This window comes from Aptenodytes patagonicus, chromosome 4 (genome assembly GCF_965638725.1).
Source record: "Aptenodytes patagonicus chromosome 4, bAptPat1.pri.cur, whole genome shotgun sequence".
Classification (NCBI taxonomy): Eukaryota; Metazoa; Chordata; class Aves; order Sphenisciformes; family Spheniscidae; genus Aptenodytes; species Aptenodytes patagonicus.
The window spans coordinates 57,571,130-57,597,316 of record NC_134952.1 but is presented as its reverse complement, the minus strand read 5'-3'; the positions used below and the strand labels follow the sequence as shown (position 1 = coordinate 57,597,316).

Below are 26,187 nucleotides of genomic sequence, written 5' to 3'. Positions count from 1 at the left end.
TTATACCCTCTGCATGTTGCATATGAGATTTTTTTTCCTTTTTTGTGTATGAAATAGGGCAGGTCATCTTGCATACTCCTGTATCGTCACATGCTCACTTTAAATTTTGGAGTATATCACTGTGGGAATGCAGACCATTATACCCGTTAACCTTATTTATTCCTCTACTTTCGCTGTGTAAATGCAGTAGAGATTCTTTTGGTTTTGTTCTGGATATCACTTACCTTAGGCAACTTATTAAACAAAACACAATTTCCTTGTAAACCCAATTCTTGTAATCACTTTAATGCATTAGTAGATAATTAGTACTGATTTACATAGTTTGACTTTAGAAATTAGCTTTACTTTAATTATTTCAACTAGTGATGGAGTACAATTATTATTCCTAGGAAAGACAAATTTATATACAAAGTTTATACAAAAATGTCTTAACAAAAAGTAAAACCTAAATTTTATGTATTATAACTTCATAATCTTCATAACTTTTCATGATCTTCCTCTTTTGTGCATAAAATCTACTTTTAAACAACTATCAAGCATTATGGAAAAATTGAAATGAGTTTAAAAATAATTAACCAAAGCACGCAATATATCTTTATATAAATCCTCAGCTGTCATCTTGGGGAAAAAAAAAAACTGGCAAAGAAAAAAATGTAAAATTCAGTGCTGACTTTACAAGAAGTCTTATTAATTTGCTTTAGCGATACCGGCCAACCTAGAGTTGGCCCAGGTGAGAGATTCCAAGACACCAAAAGCACAGCGATGATCACACAGCCATGTCACAGCAGTATGCGCTGGAGCCTCAGCCTGTCAGGGGGCAGCTTGGAGATGCGTGGGATGCCAAGCAGAGGAAACTGATGCACAGCTGGCTGAAGAATCGCACTGTAAGAAATAATGAAAAATGCCTGTTATTCAGTAGACTGGTCATGTTTGTATAGAACAAGATTAAAAACTGTATTTGATGAAATGACTATGAGAGAATCAAAATCACAGTCTGCTCCTTTAGATCTACCAGCTGGATCTCAACTCTGTTATTCTTCTCCCCCCTTGCATGAGGAAAGTGTGATGATCTACAGATAGGCATGAGCAGCATAGCTAAGAACTTTGCACTGGAGTTGGAGGCTCAACTGTTTGGAGAGTCAGAATATTAGCAATAAAAATGTAGTTCTTGAATGTTTTATCTGCAATTTTTTTGTAATAATCAAACACTCAAAAATTTCCCTGCAATTAGTCATAAAAAAATATAGTGGTCTGTCTTCAGACCCACTTCTTTTTTTTTTACAAGAAAAGTCCAGTCCTCCTAAGTGGTATATACAGTATTGTTGTGTACACCACTGAATGTATTTCAGCACTTTTAGAAGGAATACTGGAGTCTTAAGAAAAAAAAAAAAAGACGACTTCATTGTGTTGGGTTTATACTGAAAGCATAAATTTCAGACATGCAGTTAGCTTCTCAGAAGATTTTAGAATTTCAGCTTAAATACATGTTCTCCAGTGCATGTGGGTAAATGAACATTCTCTTTCCAACTCTGTTATTTTTCCGTTAATATGATCTCCTTGAAAGTGGTGTAAAAGAGAGAAGAAAAAAACCAACCCGCAAACCACCAAGTTTTTCTAATCTTGCCAGGGTCATTCTACTACTTTACAGCTGCGGCACATGTGCCTCTACATAAGCTCTTTTGCTTTTCAAATACTAGTATATTTAGTGCTATGGTATTATAAGGCCTGTGAACCAATCTGAAAACAGCAAGAAAGCTATGGAGAGGCCATACTTTGCAGAAGAGGAGAACCTCGGAGTTTGGTGTGGATAATTCACAAACAGAATTGATTGAATGTGCTGGATAAATGGTATTTTGCAAGTTCTCCCACATCTAATTCACCTTCTCTCTCCCACGTAACAATTTTCTAAAAGTGACAGAGATGACCTATTCTGATCTCAGGGGTAATTCCCCCTCCCGCCTTGAATGATTCACTTCACTTTAGCAATCTGTAATTTATAAGCACCTCGGTTATTACGAAGTTTTTCATAATAGTTTTCTCAAGCTTCAGAGCTTTTAACATTCAAAGCTTTTTTACCCATTTAGTGTAGGTGACTTCAGCTCCACTCAAGACAAAAGCTCTCTTTGGAAAGGAAAGCCCATGTAGGAGTTGAGCTGCCTCTTGAAGAAGGAGTGATAATTTTTCATTTTCAGCAATGCCATAAGACCAGTTTTTTGGGTCTTATGAGAACTTTGGAGGAGGGGGACCTGAACAAGGGATGTAGAGGATAAGCAGCAGCAGAGGAGGTACCTATTGTTTTATGGTGTGGGCACTGTACTCCAGTGAGCAGGAGGGCAGCTGGCTCCAGAAATGAGACGTGGAAACACAGTTCTCACAAGCAGCAACTGCCCTCTCCTTTACATGAGAGAAGGGTGGCAGAAAAGACCTCACTGAAGACTATCCATTTTCAGTTCCACAAAAATAACACTACAACAGTATAACATGTCATTCCCCTGTGCTGGTTTTAGCTGGGGTAGAGTTAATTTTCTTCATAGTAGCTCGTATGGGGCTGTGTTTTGCATTTGTGCTAGAAACAGCGTTGCTAACACGGGGATGTTTTAGTTACTGCTGAGCAGGGCTTACACAGAGCCAAGGCCTTTTCTGCTCCTCACCCCACCCCACCAGCGAGCAGGCTGGGGGTGCACAAGAAGCTGGGAGGGGGCACAGCCAGGACAGCTGATCCCAACTGACCAAAGGGATATTCCATACCATGTGACGTCATGCTCAGCTTATAAAGCTGGGGGAAGAAGGAGGAAGGGGGGGATGTTTGGAGTGATGGCGTTTGTCTTCCCAAGTAACCGTTACGCATGATGGAGCCCTGCTTTCCTGGAGATGGCTGAACACCTGCCTGCCGATGGGAAGGAGTGAGTGAATTCCTTGTTTTGCTTTGCCTGCGTGCGCAGCTTTTGCTTTACCTATTAAACTGTCTTTATCTCAACCCACGAGTTTTCTCACATTTACCCTTCCAATTCTCTTCCCCCATCCCACTGCGAGGGGAGTGAGTGAGCGGCTGTGTGGTGCTTAGTTGCTGGCTGGGGTTAAACCACAACATCCCCCCACTTGGAAAAGTTGGAAAGGCAAATTGAATCAAAGTAACTTAGCTAACAAAGCATTTAAAATTACATTTGTCTTCAGGAATAAATTGTATAATTTTCTTACTGTGAACAAATATTATTTAATCCCTTTTATAACTCTAATAATGCAAAATTACAAATACTACTCATATCTAAAATGATAAACTTTAATTTTGAAACTTTCAGGTCCTAAACTCATCTGAAGGAAAGGAAACTGAAGAAGAAAATCTAACTCTGACTTTTGGAGCTGTTCAGCACAGACTGTTGTTGCAGAGATCAATGAACTGAAGAAATTCAGTGCCTAAGAAAACCAAGGGATTGGAAATTTATTAAAGATCTCAAGGAAAAGATTTGCACATACATTAACAGAATGCAGACATCCTTGTTCTTGGCCTTAAACTTCTAATGGCAATCATCCTTCCATACATAAGAAAGGTTGCATGACTCCTTCATTTTCAGAGGATTTAGCAAAATAAGAAATTTTCCAGGTGATTATTTCACTGTACCCTATTCTCAGAATGAATGCAAGATAATTCATAAAGTCTACAAACTCAGATGGTGATCTAAGTTCAGTTCCTGGTAAGTTTGTTCTCAGCACAGATGTTGAAAACTGAACTGATTAAAAAAAAACAAAACCCAATCACCAAACCCCAATGAATGCTGTAAAACAGATTTATTTACTTTTATCTCCTAGCAGCAAGCCTAATGATCAAGTTTCATTGAAAGGTAGACGTATAGTTTTAAAACTGCCATGAGATATATACATGGAAGCACACAGGTAGCAAATAGTAATTAAAACCCCCAACTATTAAAGATCTCATTAGATGCCCAAAACCAAGCAGCTCACAATCACTAACACAAACATCAGAAAATTCTGCTGTTTGTGGAGACAGTATCATCACCTGTAAGCTTTCCAGCACTTAAATGACCATTGGTCTCTTGGGTAATCAGCATTTCTGGACACATCCTTGCATCTATACCTTTCGACTTTATTTCGATATTCAATACGTCTGATACTGCATGTGCAATCAGTATGTAGGACTATACTCTAATACAGCTTTTAGTTGCATAAGCTCAATTAGTTGCAATAACTAATGGGAACTCTCTTCAACTGCATCCACAAGTCAGGTAAGTGTCTAACTGCTTGCAAATCTGCCCTGCAGTAACACGAATAGGTTGACACCTGACCAAAAATAAGTTCTAGTATAAACCAGAATGTCTGATGATTATGGTTTATCTTGTGAAATCAGACCTCTGAGATGCACTTCCACTCTGTTGTTACGCAAATGCGCTCTGATGGAAAGTACTTCCACAAGCGTCAGTTTCCATGACAAATAATGTCTCTGTGTGTGTTCATATACATGCTCTTACCTCTGTTAATTAGGCATCTGTTCCTTGTCTGTTGGGTTCCTAGTTGGAGACTAAAAAGAAATAGATGCAATTAATAAATAGTCATGTATATCAGTGATAAATCAGACCAGTGCAGAATGTCTTTCAAAGTTGAATAATTCACAAAATACATACCTAGGATGAGTTGCTTTTAATGTGTTTTACTTCAAATGTGAATACAACACATGTCCCTGGGAGCGGGGAAGCAAGAGACATCCACAAAAATAGGCACGTGTCGTGTGGGAGAATGACATGAGGTGGATTTTGTACAAATCTTACTTCATGTAAGACAGCATGGCTGATCTTTATTGGTGGCAATTAGGAGAGGCTGAGGGGTACATGGAAATTCAGATGTCTTGGTGAACTCAGTCAACAGTTTGACTGTGGGCTTGCCTCACGAAGACCTGATTTGGTGACAAATGGGCAGGAAACTGATTTTTGCTATTTTCTTGATTTTAAATGTGAGCATCACGTGAAGCTACAAAATACTTAAGAAACTGGAAATAAGCCAGGCTAAAGATGTAGCTTCACAAGTCCAATGGACACTATTGTAAACTACCAAGAAATAAGTATTGTCAAGACTAGAGGTCCCAATTGAAATGCATACTGTTGAAGTCATGAAGAAAAAAAATCTCTTCTATGACTTCCTCACTCTCCACACATACAAAAGCTTGTATGTGCTTCAGGATCCCAAGTTATTTCAACTTTGCTAACTGGGTTGAGTAAAGAAGTTTGAGTTCCCATGGATCCAAATGTCAAAAGTAGCGTCTGTCTTTGTTCATCTTCCTATTGACCTATCGGAGACAATGATTAATGTGCTCAAAATTAAGTGCTGGTTTTTCTAGTTTTCAGGGAACTCTACTTAGACACTACCTGCAAGCTGGAGTGGCATCAACTGATGAATAAGCAATCTGTTAGCAACTTGGACGAAAAACAAGGTGCTGATGAGGGTTGAGGAATGAAGCCAGACATTTAGGATAGCAAACATAATCAATAACCTACCAGTCTGTGAAAGGTGCATAGTGCTCTTTTGAGTGTTTTTTGGATGAAGCTGAGGAAGAGATTTGGTCTTTGGCAGCTGGTTGAGCAAACTTAATTGAACCAGACCTGCTTTACTGTCATAGGCATCTACAAATCTGGAAATCAAAATCTGGAAGAAGAAATTCTGTGGAGGATGTCTTTACAGCAGTGGATGACCTGGCTGTTTACAGTGCCTTATAGGAATGGGTCAGTATTAAACAGTCTATAGCAACAGATAGTAAAGTTGTCCGTCTTGGATATGAAGGCCACTTTCAGTGTAAGTACCTACTGATTTTAACAGCTAAGAAATAAATGGTTTCAGTTGAGTTCCCTGTGAAAAAGTTTTTGACCTTTCCACAGCAGGCCACCTACCTTGTCAGTCTTGCCAAGAATCCCAGGACTGGAACAGATGCAGAGACTGAATTGTTCATTTGCCCCATGGGTATATTTGTCACTGGAGGACTACTAAGCATCTGACATGTTTCCCAAGACCTACCTTCATGTAAAACTATTATGTAAGTTGCTGGCATTGAAGTAATAGTAAATAATAATAATAAAAGGTCAAGCTTAACATTTGCTTAATGCAGTATTGGTCTTCTGAAGTCCAGCCGAGTTATAGTTTGTCTTCTGCGGCCTGTATCTTGCTCATTACCTAGCAACGAAGCAGTGACACCTACTACTCCGTTCTTGCTGCTACGCCAAGAGTGGAAAACAGAGTATCAGTCAACTCCTGGTTTTGATGAGGAATCTTAACGCTACACTAGCTGTATCCCTAAAGACCGAGTTCAAGGTTCTACAGAGATTAGCTATGAGGGGATAACTAACTGCAGGCAATTCAAACCATCTTATGTAGCTTCTGCAATCTTGCACTTATTTTTAGATGCCGGATGACTAAATCTGTGGGATGTGGCACATAAGGTGCCATAATGTAACTGCAGTAGAAGGCAGATTTTGAAATCTCATTTTCAGAAACAGCTAAATGAGATTCACATAGGTAAATCAAATGTCCAAAGATGTAGATAGGCATCATGTAGTTTTTTTTTAAAAATTCCTATGTGCTAGAAAGTATGGACATGGAATGCACGTGAAAGCTGCATTGTCTTTTAAGACTTTAAAGGAAACTTATCTAGTCATCCTTACATAAATGTTGTCTAAGCTGCTGCCATTCATTCTGTTAGTGGAAACGCACAAACCCAAGACTCTCAGGCCTTATCTTATGCTTAAGGGTATAGGCAAGGAATCAGTTACCACAGAGTAAGCTGAGGTCTAACCATATTTGTATGCTCATGCCTTGTGGGACCCCACAGCAGCAGCACACATCTACCTTAGTGTGAGAGCACAGCATCTCACTGTGAGGGCAGCGCCCATCTACCTCACTGTGGGCGCTTTCTGGCTGTCCTGATTTGGTAACGTCTCCCAGAGGAGACCTATGGCTGAGGACTTCAAATGCCAAGACATACCTCATCAGTTCAACTGTTTCAATTCTGTTGTTCTCTCCATTCTTCCTTGTCTCCTACTCTGTAGTATTTCACGGTTGGCAAGGCGGCTTTCCAAATAGTGTATGAACCTTGCTTATAGATAAAGTTTCCCATAGGCAACAGGCTACTTCTAGTTTGGTACTTCGATGGTGCCAGGAAAGATGCCAAGGAAATATCTTAAATACTTTAAAAAATCTGGGCCACTCAGATTTCAAAATGGAGCTTTTGTTCCCAAATAATGTATGTATTTCCATGAAATTTTATTAAAGCTATTTGTTGTTGTTGTTCTGTCGGCTAACATCTTACTTCCCTTCTTGGAAAAAAGATAAGGTACTATCAATGCCTATGGGCAAGACCATATGTACATTGTATAGTAATGAGATAAATCACTGTCTGTGCCTGTACTTTCTGCAAATGAACGTTCTACATGCTTAGCCCTTATTTAGTTGTTCTTAAAAAAGGTTTTTGTAGATATTTCACTCCAAGAGTGACAGAACTTTTTGCTTTGCAGTTAATTTTTTTTTTGGGGGGTGTTATTCAGTCCTATATTAAACTGTTGCAAAACGAGACATGAACTTCGAGATAGCATCAAATGTTATAATGGAAGACTGAACTGAGTGCCACTCTCATTAATGACTTTCATTACAGTGGAAGCAAGATCAAACTTACCAAGAAACTAAAAATTATGTTCCATACTAATTTATAGGAGGTATTTTCTTTTCTCATTAAAATAAAATCAAATTCCTTTTCTAACAGGCTTCTGATGGGATCTCTTTAAAAACCATCTACGAAAAACACTATCCAAATCCTGATTTCAAACATGGAGGCTCATGTTTTTAAAGGCACAGATGGAGACTCTGTATACAGATGTAAAAACTAGAATTCATTAAACAAATCTGAGAACTGCTAACATTCATACATACCGCTTTATTAAATGGCATGTGGAACAAAAAGTCTCTAAAATGAATGCTCTCTGGTCTGCTTTCCTTAGGAACTACAAAAGAGAGAAGAACGTGATTGTCATTTCTGGTTCAGGCAATTTATTTATGTCTGGACTTAGGTATCGGTCTTCTGAGACCATTCTTTACTCTTGCCATCAATATGGCTCCAGCTGCAGAGGGAATTCCATCTTTTAGAAGTTCTTATTTTCAAGAATTTAAATCTTTGGTCATAAAGTGCACTGTTGGACAAGACAGGGGCCTCCATAATGACATACAAATCCCGTTGCATTTCTGCAGTGCAAAGCTGCTGATTTATATGCATCGCAGGATGTAAGATACTGTAACAGAGGGCAGAGAGGTTAGGATCAGAAGAGAACATAGTGATCGTTATCTGAGCTACTGGATAATTTCACAAAATTTACAATTCTGGTGTCAATACGATGTTTCTGCTGGTATGATTCAACAACCAAACTGGAGAGAGGACAGCCACAGAGGCAGGGCTGATGTGGCCTTAAAAGAAAACCCTACAGACAAATACTTTCCGAGACTCACCCTCATGTCATCATGAGCTTTGCCTTGCCTATAGAAAACAGATTGTAGGAACAAACGCAGTGATCCCAGGCCCTCAGGCTCCGAGCGCCTTGTGAAGGCTTATGGACTGAGCCTGTTCACATGCTCAGGACGCTGCACCCCTACCAACCGTGGAGGATATTAAAGCTGAAATATAAATAGCCTGGACTGCAACTCTGCCACTGTGCCAGCAAGAACTTCTCTTAATTACAGTATCTCACAAGTCCACATAAACACAACACTAACAGAATAATGAAAGCAGTACTGTGGATTATTTTTCTCTCTTGCAGTAAGGAAATAACACATTTAGGTGATCATTTTAAATAGCGACATACAAATGATACTAAGTCCAATGTGAAAAAGAAATACTAAATTTCCCTTCCAAGAATGCATATGTACTGAAGTTCACAGAAATCATAGGCCTAAAGTCAGTACCATCTAATACAATCTCTTCATAACAACAAGAGAAAATCATTTGCAGGAAATGCAGGTGATTTATACTGCTGCAGATGACATTCAATCACAATGGGGAAAAAAGCATCTTAAATGACCAATGGTACAGCTTTTATTAACGACTCACTCACAATACTAAACTGCTGTAGCAGTGAAAGGTTCATCAAGAATTTGCAAGTGTAAATTGATAGCTGATTTACAAATAAAATATTGAAGTCATCCAGTAAATTGTTCTAAAGAAATCATCTACCCTAATTGTGATGAAGCAGTAGGAAACGGGCTACAGAAAAGCTGAGCCACAAAGACTTGGTAAATTTTCTGCCCCATTAACTCTCAGTGAGCTCATCTTTGGGATGAAATCTTGACCCTGCTGAAGACCTGATTACACTACAATAAATGTGGTCAGATACAGAAAATGCTCATTACAAATTCAATGCCCGATCCAAAAGTCTACTTATGCTTTGGCTCTGACCTTTGCAGTATACTTACAGTTCAAGGCTTCAGTGTTCTGAAAGGCAAAGAAAGTGCAACTTACCATTCGGATTTTCCTTTTCTAGTCTGTTTCCAATAGCGGTGTCTCTAAGGTGGTGCACTTTTTCCTTTAAGTAAAAAACAAGCATAAAACCAGCAGCAGAAATCAGAACGGAAGTTTACTGTAGAAATAATGAGTAACTATAAAAAGCTGGATTCTTTGGTATTCTGAACACTGAGCTTCTCTCTCTCCAGAAAAATAATTTTAAAAGACTGAAAGATGTCTATGATGCGCTATAAGTAGATGCTAATTTTAGCATTTATACCTAAGAGTCTGGTGGAGTTTTTCCTATCAGTAAGTTATATTGATTCTGGTGTTAGATTACAGAGGCTTGGGAGTTTATTTTTCGCTTTGGACAAGCGATTTTTCCTCAAAAGTCCCAGTGAAGACCAGACAACTGCAGTGATATCATGAAGTAAATTCATCGTGTTCATGTTGGGGTGACAGTGAAAGACCTTCCTACGGTACAAAACCAAAGAAGAGTCCCACATGCAATGCAGGGCAGAAAGTAGCTTTTTCCCTGAAGCAGTGAAAACAGGCCAAGTAAATCCTCCTTGAAATACAGGCTTACGACTTAGTGCTGCTATCTTTGCACAGATTAGCTACCATCTTCCTCCACAAGTAACTCCCCTGACGGATGGAGCAATACCAGCAATTTCCATCTGCGTCCTTGGCCGCAGACAGATTCGGAAGGGGGCATCCACCATACTCTCGCACTGCTGCCGAACCGCTAGTGCTGTGCTGCGCTGCTGGTGCCCAGCCTGGGAACTGGGCCCCCAAACCATTCTAAGCCCTTGCACTTTTGCTGTTAAGTGTTCCACTGTGATGACAAAGCTCATACTATTTCTTCAGCAAATGGAAACACAAAGAGCATTTCATCTCTCCTCGCTGGCAGCATCTGATAGCTCTCCCACTCTGCAGAGTAGTAGACTAGCTTTGGTTTTCCTCTTTCTACTAAATGCGCTTAAAGGACAACAAGACAATATTTTTGTTAATGCACGACCTCATATAAAATGAGGGCATAACCTCTTCCTCCAGCTGTCTTGTTCAAAGTAATCAACAAACCTCCTCACTGTGCCTTTTTCCTTAGCTTCTAGCTTTGATGCAGTTCTTCAGTGACTCAGTGTGTGGGCTTTTGTAAATCTTGTTTTTGTGCACCTCAATTTACTCCATACATTGAATATAAAGGAGCTGAAGAGCACTGCTAACAATTGTGAATTTCACTAAGTAGAGTCAACAATTTCAGATAGGCATAAAGCCTCATGTAAGTCAATATATATTAACAATGTATGCTTGACATAGTTATGCTTCTGTTAGCTGGTGCTGTTCAATAGCGCATTCGGTTTGTTCAGCTGTAGAAGGTTTGTGGTTTCATGAAAGATGCATAGACCTAAGCATCACCTAGCAGTTTAGAACAGAAGTCTTAAAAGATGAACGTATTTAACTCAGGATTTTAACCAAATGCAACAGCAGCTGAAGTTAGGCAAAATAAATTCAGGAAGCCTCTCAAGTAATCAAACAACAGTGGAAATGGGTATCTAGAAGATTCAGAACCATAAGCAGCAAGTTCCTTGGGAGTTGACGGGCATATACATCACGACTCTTATTTCTGACCTCACATGTAGGAGCCAAAATACAAGACTTTGTTTTTGGAACTCCTGATCAAGATTCCCATCAAGAAACATACATTTCAGACTCATACCTGTTGAGTGGACTGTAGTCTCTGTTTTTCATTCTGCCACTGTTTAAATCTGTCAAGGGCTTCATCCACAGAAATTGCCCCCTTTTTCACCTGTTCCTGCAAGCGGATGAGTTCTTCCTGTTCAGCAGGGATGTTGTGTTTCACAGTGCTATCAGTTACTGCGTCAGTGTGGCCTCTGTGTGCTGCTACAAAATGTAGAAAGATAAAGGTAGAAAATATTATCAACCCATTTCATTCCTTTCTCTTTATGCTGCAAGCACTTTTTTCAACAAAGGCATGTAAGCAGTGATTTTATCATCTGACATCAATAAAACATCTTTAGGGTGGCTTCCCCCTCCCTTTTCTTCTTTGGTTTTTTTTGTTTGGTTTTCTTTTTTCCCTTCCAATGAGAGAAATGCTACAAATCAATGAAGATCCTACCATTACTCTTTGGCAGCACAGTAGCATCTTAAACATTTCATTCGTTACTATTGCCCTGATCCATGGATTCTCCATTAGTGTCAGTTCAAATAAGAACTTCCTTCTAGTGCTAAAGCTATAGTACTGACATTTTAAAGGAAATTGTTGCTATGTTAAGACAAAGAATATCCACGGTGCCTTTTTTCCCCCTTCCTTCTCCAACTTCACACATTACATTTCTGAAAAGCTGGGGCTGAAATATGGCCAGAAAACATTTTGAAATTTCACATGATTTCCTTCCCCCAAATTATTAAATACATTGCAGTGACAAGAAAACATTACAACCTAGTCCTCTTAGAGATTATGATACAGGTGCACAACTGAAGGGAAATGACAGGGAGACGTGTGTTATCAGATACACAGCTTGGTCCAGGGAGGTGTAGCACCACGTATTTCCAGGATACTGATACTGAAATGGCCGATCCAGAACACACGAGCAGCCATGAAACAGGGCTCTCCTAGCCCTGTATGGGGCTGTTGCAAAGGGGCCATAAAGCACCTGTTTCACTGCACAGAGAATGCAGCCAGGATAAAAGTTTAAACCGTAAGTATGATTTGGGTCAGTTTTTCTGCTGTGTTATGCACCAATATCTTTATTCTAAGTGAGGAAGGACTGTGGCAAAGGGAAATATACTAAGGAAGTGAAAAACCAGCTACTGTGGCTTCTCCCCCGCCCTCCTTTTGATCATACTAGCACATATTAGGCACGAATCTACTCTTTTGCATCGCAGCTAATTGTTTCTATTTTGATGGAGTAGTGACCCTAATGCCTTGCATCTGATAAGATTATTTGGAGATCAGACCTGTTTAGGTAAAACTGCATTTTTCATATCAGCAAAAGGGAGTGTGTGTGTGTGTGTGTGTATTTCCTCAGACCCATAAAAACTGCTCTGTTTTATCATAGAATAGTTTGGGTTGGAAGGGACCTCTAAAGGTCATCTAGTCCAACCCCCCTGCCGTGGGCAGGGACATCTTCAACTAGATCAGGTTGCTCAGAGCCCCGTCCAACCTGACCTGGAATGTTTCCAGGGATGGGGCATCCACCACCTCTCTGGGCAACCTGTGCCAGTGCTTCACCACCATCATCGTAAAAAATTTCTTCCTTATATCTAGTCTAAATCTACCCTCTTTCAGTTTAAAACCATTACCCCTTGTCCGGTTGCAACAGGCCCTGCTAAGAAGTTTGTCCCCATCTTTCTTATAGGCCCCCCTTTAAGTACTGAAAGGCTTAGACCTTACTGATAAGGTCTCCCTGAAGCCTTCTCTTCTCCAGGCTGAACAACCCCAACTCTCTCAGCCTTTCTTCACAGGAGAGGTGCTCCATCCCCCTGATCATTTTCGTGGTCCTCCTCTGGACCTGCTCCAACGGGTCCGTGTCTTTCTTGTGCTGAGGGCTCCAGAGCTGGACACAGTACTCCAGGTGGGGTCTCAGCAGAGCAGAGTAGAGGGGCAGAATCACCTCCCTCGACCTGCTGGCCACGCTGCTTTTGATGCAGCCCAGGATACGATTGGCCTTCTGGGCTGCGAGCGCACATTGCCGGGTCATGTCCAGCTTTTTATCCACCAGTACCCCCAAGTCCTTCTCGGCAGGGCTGCTCTCGATCCCTTCATCCCCCAGCCTGTATTGATACCGGGGGTTGCCCCGACCCAGGTGCAGGACCTTGCACTTGGCCTTGTTAAGCCTCATGAGGTTCACACAGGCCCACTTCTCGAGCTTGTCCAGGTCCCTCTGGGTGGCATCCTGTCCCTCTGGTCGACCACACCACTCAGCTTGGTGTCATCTGCGAACTTGCTGAGGGTGCACTTGATCCCACTGTCTATGTCATTGATGAAGATATTAAACAGTACTGGTCCCAGTACAGTCCCCTGAAGGACACCACTTGTCACTGATCTCCATCTGGACATTGAGCCGTTGACCAATACCCTCTGGATGCGAGCATCCAACTGACTTCATCCACCAAACAGTCCACCCATCAAATCCATCTCTCTCCAATTTGGAGAGAAGGATGTTGTGGGGGTCCGTGTCAAAGGCCTTACAGAAGTCCAGATAGATGACATCCGTAGCTCTTCCCTTGTCCGCTGATGTAGTCACTCCATCATAGAGTGGTTGGTTGGCAGAGGTATGCTACCAGTATTCCAACACAGTAAGATCTAGAAGGTCCTGTATTCTTTTCCTAAGTGGTTTAGCATTCATGAAAAGTAACGTCAGTAGCACTGGAGACTGCAGTTCCCCACTGCAGAAATAAATAGGCAATTACGTGCCACTCTATGTGCTTTAATCCTGACCCGCTACTTGTTAACAAAAGAGGGAGGAAAAATCTTCACCCAGTGTTCATTCATTTTGTACATAACATTGTTAATTATTTTAGGGTACCATTAATGGAATTTATGGTAGCGACATTTTGATGTGCTACAACTCAAGTATCAACTGGACTGCCACGAGTAATTCATTTCACGTGGATCTTGGGGTACCCAGGAGAGAACTGTTGCTCCCCACACTGCTGCCTTTCCACGGCTGGAATTAGTGCACAGCTGAGCCCTCCTGTCCTTCGTTTTCTTGATTTTAATCACAATGGAGAAAGGAAACAGAAAAATGTAAAGTAACTCTGACTCTACAAATCTTTCCCACAAGACTGTAACTTTTATTTTTCTTTCTTTAATCTGATCTCTTAATGCTGCAATTCCATTAAGGATATAAATCACATCTGGGAAAATAGATGCTAAATCAGTCAAAATCAAGTCACAGCAAATCTCTACTAGTTCTACTGAAAAGCATCAAGGCAGTTAAAGAGCTAAATTAAATTCCGTACCGGGCTTCCTGGCTTCACAGTACGTCCTGTTGTCACTGGGCACTCGAGTGGCCTTTTGCTGAAACACTGTAACAAAATGAAGAATATAAGGAAGTTGGTGAAAAATGGCAATTAAAAACATCAGACATTCTGAATGAAGGAAGGAGGCTCATGAAAGCAGGCTGGAATAAATTCCTTCTTCTAGCCTAGGAGTACTTCTCAACCCGCTTGTCAGTCTAATGTTAATAACTTAAAAAATTGTTCTGTTGCACAGAATGGCAAGATTACTGATATTACAGATATCATGACGAGACGCTTTGAAGAGAATAAAATAGACTTATCACATTAACATATTACTTGTTTAGAAAAAACCGCCAGATCTCAGAGTTCTTCACATGGTACAGACACCTACTGTAGCCTGTTTCTTATTTTATGGGGAAAGCTAAGGCAGAAAAAACCAATAGTACTAGGTGAGAATGATGACACTGCTTAAGAAAGAGTATGTGTATATTTTTGTCTACTTTATTCAAGCACTAGGAACAGCAAAGCATGATCACTTATTCCATTAGCGTAGCCCATCATCCCCATTCCTGTGAGGTGCGCAGAGTACAGCCAGCCTGGATACGCCCTGAAATGCTGCAGTCAAACTTTTGCTGGTGGCAAATGCAAAACCCAGAAAGTGGGAATTGCTTGGTTTCTGACTTAGCTACCGCCATATAGGCTTTCCCTCTTAAGTCTCAGTTCTGATTTTAGCTAAACAAACTGATAATCTGGAATAATTCCTTCCCATTAAGTAATCTGACATCACTGCAATGCAGCAAACGTGCCAGTTCAATGGAGCAAATATTTGCCTGGGGACCAAGGCCCGGTACAACGGAGCCCTGCATGGTACCCCGGAGTCCCGGCTTCTTGCTCCTGCTGACCAGGGAAACCCGGTGGACCTTGGTTTGCTCCTTGTCTGCCTGTTCAGGCTGCCTTGTACGACGCATCCACTTCTCTCAGGGAAACTTGTAGAACGGATGATCAAGACAGCTGTGACATCTAAACTCTGCGCATGCTACCTGCAGAGGTGAGGAAGGAGCATTCCTAAGGGTGTATTTTCTACACTGCAGAATAAAGTACGCTAACTCCTGAGTAGGCCTGTATGGAAGGTTATGATGAATGAAAACAGCTGGGGACTTGATGTTCCTTAAAATGTTCTCAGGCTAAACGGAGAGAGTAAAAGAACGATACAGGCAGCCCAATCTGCTGATGTTATGTCCCTAGCTTCAGCCTAACACCGACAGATTTTAGCTTTTGCAATACTATTCTCTATAATTCTCAAAGAATCCTGCTAAATATGGTTGCGGTGTTTTCTTCTATACTTGAAATAGTATTCTCTTTTTAAAGAAGAAATTAAAAGTAACCAGAAGACAGAGGTAATGCAGGCAGCCTGAATTTTACTGCATAAGGAGAAGGGATATACTCAACCATGTCCCTGACTGGAAAGCACTTTAATTGATAGGCTTTGAAATTTCTGCTGAGTTTTGCAGTGTTGGAGTAATGAGAAATGGAATTACTCTTCCAGTTCAAAGTAAAATTGTTAAAACCACTTTACATGACGCATCTTGCTGAAATGATTTCAGTTGGCAGCAAGTATTCAGTGTGGGTGAGGTCCATAAAACAAATTCCTGTTTCTGGAATGCCTGGAAAGATGTATGCACACACCACTGTACGACTGCCACAGGTTTAGGGAGGACTCCAGCAATTTACTCTTTCATTCCCACATTCTAATTACTTATGAACTGCTCGAATACAGTAGTGGAATGAAAGAAACAGGTAATCTTGCACAGGGACATATTCCATTATTCCTTATGGAAGATAAAGTGAATATTCCTTCAGTAAAGCAATACTAATATAGCAATTTTGTAAAGTGTCAGAACGCCACAGTCCTTCAACTGAGGAAGGATATATATTTTTATGTTTTCAGAGCCTCTCTGCCATAGGTAATCTGATTAAAAAGTTGCAGTACTTCTATTACGCTTTTTTACTTAATGTGAGCCCTTCAATAATATCTGTATGATCAGAAAGAGAGTCCTTTTGAATTTTTAATCGCATTGTGACTGGCTAAAGTACCCATAGATGCTTGAAGGCCAAAATCTACAAATTAAATGTCCCGACCCGATATATGCTATATAAGTTTTGTCTACGACGTATCTCCTCTCTCAGTTTCTCAGGATTAAAGGAGGATGAGAGAACTAGTAAGTAATTCCACTTTATTCCCTCTCCTCTCTTCAGTTGCTACAGGACACAGATGAAGTTCTTTGCATGCTCTAAATACATTTTTATGTCTTAGGTAGTAAGATTGCTTTTTAGGAATGTAATGTAACCTCAATATTTCTCCAGAAAAGCAAACTCAGAGAGTAAGAAACTACTACAATATTTTCTAGTAGGACATGAAACCAGAAGACAACATTTAAAAAGTGTGACAAAACACAAATTTTGTGGAAAATATGCAGAACTCTGGGAAAATCCCTAACAGAAGGCTTGGAAAGTGAGTGGGATCTAAGGAACTCAGAATTGCCTTTTTTATCTCAGTCAGACTAGCTACAGACATTTTTTTCAGGCTGTCTGCACATGCAGGTGAATAATGTTATAAGGCTTGAAACGTGGTTAATGTTTTCATGGTTATCACCACAAATAGGAGGGCTAGAAATATTTGAAATCTAAGTCTCCTGTGTATAATTCTGTACCAAGAAGAGCATTTTATAGTCACACACTGTGCAAGAAGCTGTGAAGGGTCTAGAAAGAGAGAATGGGATTTTTTGCAATAGCTGCAGGTTGACAAAAAGAACAGGAACTTGATTTTCAGAATTAATTGAAGTCCTAACACAAAGCCGTAATGGTAAGGAATCATAGGTGCACTATGATATTTCAAAAATTGCTTAGTGATAGGCCAGTAAGAAGTGACATAATTAGAAACACAGGCAATCAAAACGTGGAAAGAGTTACGTTATGAGAGAGGACAACTCACATCAGTTCAGAGTCAATGATCAACCAAGATATGGTTTCTAATTTACATTTTACTTTACCCATCTAAACTATGGGGGATGTTACCCGATTTGTTGTATTAGCAACATTACCTCTAAAAATCAAACAAAAGTTTGCCGCTACATACTAGCGATTCAAATAAAGCTACACTGACGAACCTACCCTCTGGAAGAATATGTGAACTAATCATACTTACTTAAGTACCTTACTTACGCAACACTTCCAGCAGAACAAACACGAAAGAGAAAAGACCCAGCGAAAAAACAAATAATCAATAAATATCACTAATTTGAATACGGTTTGCTTAGGGAAATTCAAGATGCATTTATTCGTCAGCTTCATTGAGCTGATGTTCCAAACAAAATTATCTATTGCCATGACTGTTTCATTTAGGAAACATTCAAAATTAAATCCAGGGGAACAAAATCTTTATAGAAACACAAGACTAAGTGATAATGCAAATCAATTAATACACTAGGGTTGCACTGATTAACACATCTCAACTCAGTTGCAAATTACAGTGAGCTTGTAAGCTTCCTCCTTGTTCTTAGTAGGTTTTTGCTTCATTCATTTTAGAATTGTCACGCAATTAACTGATGTTTAACGGAAGAATGGAGAAGAAGGGGTGAATTGCTAGTTGGGATATGTTGCAGGGAGAGAGTCCTATCTTTGCCCACTCCATTTTTTTCCCATTATTTAAGCATTTTAACATTTAAACTGTGTGTGCATAGTACCTAGGCAAATAAAACTCACAAGTTCTTTTTTCTGGTAGGGATTAGATTGTAAATGAGATGTAGCACAGCAAGGGATGACAAATACGCAGAGAATACTAAGGAAGGAATATAGTAGAATGATGCTTATTATTCAGGAGATGAGAACTCTGCAGATGTTTGTTCACATCTTTTTAGATCTCATTTTCCTTTTGTCTGTTTTGTTTGCTAACACACTGAGCATCACTCAGCATGAGGACTAGACAGAGGTCATCAATGCAATGCTAACCAGTAAGTTTCCTGAGAGATGATTAAAGACCACTCCTAAAATTTATCCAAAATATTTCACATATTTAAGATTAAAACAAAAAATTCTAGTGATTCATAACATGAAATCAACTAAGGAAATGGGACGCTGTAAACAGTATGGCCTTTTTGATTTTTCTGAGGCAACACAGCTGAGCACAGAACAAAAGCCTATCAGCATGCCTCATGACTCTGGTCTAGTTAGGTCCAAGCATTGTGGAGAAGGGATGGCTGCGCTGTGCTGCGCAGGGTAACAAAGGCGCAAGTCCCAGAAGCTGTCCTGTCGTGGTAGCACAGGCGTCTGAACGCACTTACACTGTCAGAAGGCAGGGGGAAAAAGACTGCTCAGTTTTAACTGCACTGGTGTGAGAAAACCAGTGACCACATCTAAACCGGTACAGAAGTTCTGATCGCTTCTAAATGTGAACGTGATCTCAAGACATTTATGAGAACACACAACAGTCATTTCATCGGAAGAAAGACTAGGTGATGTCAAATGTGCTTGCGGAAATACCAAACTGCCATGCCGCTCCGCTAGTTGCAGCGGCCCCAGTGCACGCTGCCTGAGTTTTTCAGCTACAGCATCTCATCCACTCATCACAACTTACACAGGCTGTTGTCAGCCTCTGCCTTCCACAGCCACATAATTAGTCAGTTGAGATTGAAAAAACCCAGTTTTCTCAGATCAAAAGTAAAATGACTTTAAAAAGAATCACAGTGTAATGACAATGTGAAAACATTAATCCAAAAATAAATATATGCTCACCAGCAATTCTCTTCCCAATTTGCAGTGAGATTCCGAGTCTATCACATGTGAGCTCAAATCCATTAGAAACCCAGCAACCTTGGTCAGGGAGGGACTTCAGGAGACTACACAGAGATGACTCCCCTACACTGAGGCAAGATAATAAAAGTAATACCAGAACCCCGTCTTACGGAAGGAAGCTGGAAGGACTCTAGTGATACACTCAAGAATATTTGCTCCAGCATGTAAAACCTGAATATATTTCTGCAGTCCCATTTTTCTTCAGTAGAGAAAAGCAAAAAGGGGAAGACTCTATATCTGGTTTTACCAGAAATACGCTATTTAGAACAGTTTGCTTTTCAGCCAGGCAGCATCCTATAAATATTTTCTCTTATTCAGTACATGTTTCAATCTACCAAAGTTAAGATAGCAAAAAATCTGATTGAATGAACACAGTGGATGAAGCCAGTATACCATTTCCCAACCAGGTCTGAAAAAACAGTCCAAGTGCTCTAAGACAGCTGAACAGCAGTTCCTAGTATTTTATTCATGGAAAAAACACCCTTAAGTTGGGGATACATAATGAAATTCATCTGCAGTGCAGTACTTTATACTCACTGTAGGAAAGTACTAAAAAAATCCCTCTGTGGGACATAAATGTTTTGCAGTTTGCATGAGCTCCGAGGCTTCACTTTGGAAACTCCTGCTTTAGAGCATTTAAACTATCTGCATAATAAGAATTACTAACTCAGGATGCGATCACGATAGTTCCCAGTAATCAGCCTGATAAGTTTCCAAGACACTAACAGTTCTGTTCTGGATTTTGTTTTTTTCATTTCATTTGGGTTTATGTTGTCTATTCTGTACATGAGATACTCTGCCTCCCTAAAAATATCCACTGCCTGCTACTTTTTCTGCATACCCTGTGATTTTGATGAGCAATGAGAATACTATTCTCTTCTGGGATAGTAACTGGGAAACATATTTTTCCACCGCTGACTTTTAACCCTAGTGTGAAGTCCCACAGACAGCTATCTTTAAATAGTAAAACGTTTCCAGTGCACAGAGGGGAAATGCATTCCTTCAGGGATTTGTGAGAGGTTTGCAAAGGAACAAAGGCTATAGCATATGAAGTTTTATTTATGCTGCTGTAGGACAGGTGTCCTTGCTGCAGAGAACCCCTCTTGTACTGGTGGTCTCTGATAAGAGGTAAATCATCAAACCCGGACAGTAATGCAATCCTTAAGCCCTGCAGTCCTGGTAGGGCAGACTTCAGAAATGGTCGGGAGACATTACAGAAACTCATGCACCTGTCCTAAGAATACACTGGGGACTTCGGTTTCCAGCTCAATCAAATCTGGTATCAATAGGGAACATTAAAATTGCACTGTAAACTGAAAACACACCACCTTCATACATTTATTTAACAGTTGTTTTGGCAGCACACAACTGAAAAAACACCGAAATAACCTACAAAGGAATACTAAGCACTTGAGGAATGGAAAGGAAGCACACTAAGAGTGCACACCATCTGGACAAGAAGCTATTTGGCACCAATTTGCAGCTCCATTGGTTGATGAGCCTTTCACACAGAAGGCAGAATTCTCGCAGTGGTCTAAATTAAAGGACCAATGTACTCTCTGTTTGTTAAAGATGCAGTATGTTTAGCAGTGTTCAATACAGTAGTTTGCACGTTCATTAAAATTTGAAAATAGAATAAATGACACTGAGTAAAAGCGATTAGAACACTTATGTTTTAAATCTTTCAACTCACTCATGTTTCCCAGAATTTATTCGTCAGCAAATTCAGGTCAGATGCTCAAACTGTCAATTGTGGTAGTTCAGTTATGACAACTTGCATCACTGTCTACTGCCTAGGTTTCGAAGTGTAGATCCTGCTCTGAAAGAGACTCTAAAAACAGGCTTGTGAAGTCCCATGTTTGTTTTCTATAGATCAACAGCTCCACTATCCTATTCTGCAGGGCACCAAGTGGTAATCTATGCGGAGCAGGCTTTCTGCCTAGTGTAAACTTGATCTTTCATGTATTTGAAAGCTACTTATTACAAAGAGGGCTATTTGCTCCCTTTCTTTGTTGCTATTCTCATGGAAACACTACTGCTTTTTGCTTAAAGGAGTAGATACTCTTTTGTAACTTCGTGGACTTCAATGTGTGGTGAAAGCCCTCATGGGAATTCAGCCACTCGATTTGTCCTGATGGATACAAAAAATAAATTAGAAAGGAGGCACCAGCACGCAATCCAAGAGGCAAAAGGCATTCCTGCTACGCAATGCTTACACTTTTTTTTTGCCAATAAATGAGCCCATAGTTTTCCACCACCTCTGTGGGTACATAAAGGGCAAAAAGAAATCCTCCTCTTGCATCTCTGCGTGGCGCTATCACAGCAGCTCCTGCAACAGCTCCTTGGAGCATGAAGCTTGTTCTTTCCAGGAACTTCCAAAGTACATGGGGATCCAGTTGTGGGTGACTGTGTAGCCTTAAGACAGCCCTCCTCTGTGCATCATGCTCCATTCTCTAATCCCGTTTTTCCCATAGGACCCATCTTACTGAACACCAGAAAGGAACGGTTCTGAAGAACAACCAGAACTGTGCAGCGAAGGCAACTTGTTTCTTACAAGAATATTATTTGATTTGTTTTAGAAGTTAAAAGGAGAGAGAATACAGAGGAGGGAAGGATGCCTCAGCTAAGTAACTAAAAGTTGCTCTATGGAACAGGACTCCTCTCTCCAACAAAGCCCCAGCGTAACCCCAGACACATCATTTTAAGCCAGCCATCGGGCTCGTGAATCCCTGACGTTAGGGTGCTGACTAGACACACTGATGATTTAATCTGAAGTCCTGAGCACTCGTAGTGGCCACTGAAATCAATGAGATCTCTGCTTTGAATGAGTAAAGTAGTATATAATGCTGTCAATCTCAAGAATGGCATCTTAGTTACTTCATAATGGGCACCCAAAAACCCAATGGATACAGAACAAATCAAAGGGTTTATCACAGAAGGATCTGAAACAACACATTGGACCTAGGGCAGGCACAAATTATATTTTAAACAAAAATGGTAATGAAAAACACTGAAGAGTTTGGCATCTTATGCTCACCCACTTCAAACATTACTAGATGAAACAAAGTATCTGTGATAAATAGCAGCACACGGCTATATACTTAAGGACTGTATTGTAATGTTCGCGGCAGGGAGAAAGAAGTAAACCAGCAAAACTACCTCAATTCTAACTTTTTGATTATTTGACTTTGCAACTTCTGCAATGCTTTTTTTAACATAATATATGAAAACAAAACCTGAAACTATCATCAATTTATTTGAGGGATGAAAAATGTGTATATGCACTAGCCAGAGTAATTTTACTTAAACTGATTAGATTAAATTCTAAAGCAATGGCTGCAAACACATGCAGATTTTAATGATGGACTGGAATGAAATTTTCTGTTCCTTAGAGCCGAAACAATCTTTTTTTCTCCAATTATAGGCAGTTTTAATATAATAAACTGGAAACTGGGACATTGCTGGACTGGATGAAGAATTTTTTAACCACTGTGGAGAAGGACAAGAATTGCCAATCCAAGTAGCAAGAAAAATCTTTCAGCTGAAGATATATCACTTCTGTCTAAAATTTCACTATCTGTCTCAGGAATCCCTGCACAAAACAGGAGAGTGAGAAACTCCAGATCTGGAACTAGCAGGACGGCCAGGCAAAACAGAGGCCTGAGTTTCTTGAAGCGCTTCCACTTTTCTCATTTATTGTATAAGTAAATGAACTTGAGCCAGAGGCTGATTTCACAGAACAATAGGAAACTAATTTGTCTACCACTACCTGCAAAGCTAAAAACCTTGGGGGGGTGTGTATGTGTGTATATATATATACACACACACATATATATATGGTGTAAAAGAACCACAGTCCCATCAAAGCAGTTCCTCTGATAGTCTCTTCCTTAGTGAACAGTTAAGGTAGACGAAGCAGAAACACTCTAGTGCAATAAAAGACAGTAAAAGCAATCTCCCAAATAATGCATCTTCCCAGTAAGGGTTTTCAAGTCACTGGCCTGTCTGTGACGATGGAGGAGCAAGATTTGAGACACTGCTCTAGCAGTCTCAGTAAAAGCAGCCATTTCAGGACTTCTGTCGTTGTAACAGGCCCCCTATACACATCCGTTCTTGGATTACACTTTAACTACTGTAATGATTCATCCTTATACCTCCTGAACATGCTGAAGAAAGAGCAACTAAATGATGAACATATTAGCCCATGCATTCTGGCCCTCACCTGGAGTTACACAGCCTGGAGGAAGAGAGTTAGCTAGGAAGAATAAAATAAATCACTGACTGAAATAGGCATGAAAAAGGAGGTGCTCCTCCGTATTTGGTAGCATGAGTTGGGTAGTATTAATCCTGTTTTAGTGCAAAACATGCGCTGGATGGAGTAAGCAATCTACTGGTGTCTTTTCTCAGCCCGGTTTTCTACCATTTATTCTTATGCATGTTCTTATACATTGGCAGGTTTTTGTAGAGGAGGCTGGAAATGCAGGCAGTATGAATTTGGGGGCTTACACAGAGATCTCTGCAGTAGGTTCACAGAAATTCCTTTTGTTATTTTGAAATTTGGCTTCAGTCTGAATTGGACTACAAAATACCTTAAATATCTTCCAGCCTTAAATTTCCATGAATAAGCTCAAAAAGGTTCCCTAGTTTTCACAGAAATGGTAAAAGGACATAATACTTCCTCAGGTGGCCATTTCTAGCATCTTGCATTGGAGAAAGGACATTTGAAAGAGGAGGCACAGGCATTTCTCCCTACTGTTCTCATCAGAAAAAATAAAATACGGCTAAAATCTCTCTCTTAGAATTAAGTAAAACCCTTTTGATAAAGAAACTGAAAGGAAAGGTGATTCAAATAGCCCATTCTGTATCGCACCGTTAAAACAGACACTCTCATAGCTAGCCCAGTGATTCTTAATTTTCCATCATATTGTCATAATTTTTGTAAAATTAAACCAAAAAAGTGATGCTGAGATGCAAATTGAAAATTAACATTAGTCAGAGAAGTTGTCAGCTCATTTGAAAGGTGAGAATAGGTTGACTGAATCAACCAATTTGTTGGTTTGGAAGTAACTGAGCAAGGATCTTAGTCTTTTAAAAATTATTATTCATCAAATAGAAGAGACGTCTATATTCTACCAGCAAATATTTACAAAGCAGCAGCACTAACCTTGTACTATATAGGGAGTGTTCTCCTCTCTGACCGGCGAACATATGGGACGAGGGGCAGGGGCTGGCGGCCTGTTCATGATAAAAGACCTGCGTTCTTTCCTTTTCTCCTCCTCCTCAGCCAGTATGAAATCGTACACAGATTCATCCAGTTTTGCAAAAGTGTATGGGTGTTCCTCCTCGCCGCCTCCCTCGCATGTATCTTGGTCTTCTCTGTAGTATGTTGTTATGAGTCCATCACCACGTCCTCTTTCACTGCTGTCCTCCACAAAATTCCTCTCTGAAAAAGCGAGGAATTGTGTTCCATACATAGGGTAAAGAAAGGAGATTAGGACTTAAAGCTTTAGAGTTTCCTAAAGTAACTCAGAGACCTAATTTCACTTCTAAACTAAAGCGCTCTGATTTTCAGAAGCTTCTGATCATCTAAGTCGGTAGAGAGGCTGTCCCAAAGGAGTAATTCCAACTTCAGGGCCTCCTCATGATTTCACATCACATTATCAAAACCAGATGCTTAGCTATTAGCCCCAAAAGAAATGGGCTTATTTAAAAGAAATACCGAGTGCCCCAGTTGCTCCCACAAGAGTCACACAAACATGTTCTTTAATGGTGAAACCAAGTAAGCGGTACCTGTGGCCCTTGGCATTTTGGAAAGTCAGGCTATTTGTTAGCTGTTGCAACAATGACTTAAGAATTGAAACTTATTTTAGAAAATGTTGGGTTTTGTCTTTCTTACATCTTTAATGTCCCACTTAGTTTTGAGGGCTTTACTAAGATGTACTGTAGGACAAGGTGAAAAAAATTGAAAAAGCCCCATACAGCGTAGATGAAATTCATGACCTCTTATAATCTACGCTAAGCCTATCCAAACCCCCCCACCTCAGTAACTTCCCTGACTCTCTGTACTCCCTACATTTCATACATTTCATAGTATGACTACTCAGAACTTGCTTTCCTTTGGCTTTTACATTTTACAGCATTAAAAGGAATCGATGAGTTTCCCGATACCTGTGTTTCTTTTGATTAGTCTTTAAAAACCCCACAAACTGCTAAGAGTTAGAAGCTGTTACTGAGGCTGGTGTTCCCATAAATATTCATGACTTCCTTGTGCTGTTTACCCATCTTTCCTGCAAAAACAGTAGACCTGCCTGGAATTGTTGTACTGAGTCATGTTTTCCTCGTGTTGTAATCTACTGCCTGTACATGTGTATCTGCTAAACTAGGCTGTGGTCACTACTGGTGTTTTCAGTCCTTTGGCTGCTATTTAAAGAATTGTTTTATCTGTTTATGGGTTCAGGAGCTAAACAATCTTTGTAAGTGGGATACATTTATAAATGGGATGCGTCATTTATAAATGGGATGTATTATTAATACGTACTATCACCATGTATTCTGGCTAAGATACAAAAATGTTTTAAAACAACAAGTGGGATTAATACGCCTGCTATATTTAAAATGAAAAATATTTTGTTTCCGTGTCACTATAAAAGTTCTGTTTCTTTCTCTGTAGGATATTCCTTCTTTTAACTCCCACAGGGGGCACTCTCATGCCACTGCCAAAACAAAGACTTCAAGAAGAGAGGACTTGCCTTTTAGGTATTCCACAGCAATACCTAAAGCAAGCGGCTGACTAAAAATACGTAGCAATGACTCATTAGAGCTCCTCTTTGAAAGCAAGCATCATCCACATTTAGAGGAATTCTAATACC

At 40.1% G+C, this 26,187-nt stretch overlaps 1 protein-coding gene across 2 annotated transcripts in view; it reads right to left on the bottom strand.

Annotated features, from left to right (window-relative positions):
- Positions 1-266: 266 nt before the first annotated feature.
- Positions 267-26,187, bottom strand: part of BANK1 (B cell scaffold protein with ankyrin repeats 1) — a 159,668-nt gene continuing 133,747 nt past the window's right edge. The window contains exons 11-17 of one of the 2 annotated variants that reach the window (XM_076336811.1): positions 24,483-24,761; positions 14,468-14,533; positions 11,199-11,383; positions 9,500-9,563; positions 7,924-7,994; positions 4,485-4,534; positions 267-882 (exon numbers count right to left, since the gene is read on the bottom strand). In XM_076336811.1, the coding sequence (XP_076192926.1) occupies positions 4,490-4,534; positions 7,924-7,994; positions 9,500-9,563; positions 11,199-11,383; positions 14,468-14,533; positions 24,483-24,761 (710 nt within the window). In that variant the 3' untranslated portion in view covers positions 267-882; positions 4,485-4,489. The remainder of the gene's footprint in view (positions 883-4,484; positions 4,535-7,923; positions 7,995-9,499; positions 9,564-11,198; positions 11,384-14,467; positions 14,534-24,482; positions 24,762-26,187) is intronic. The other variant, XM_076336813.1, reaches the window with a different exon arrangement.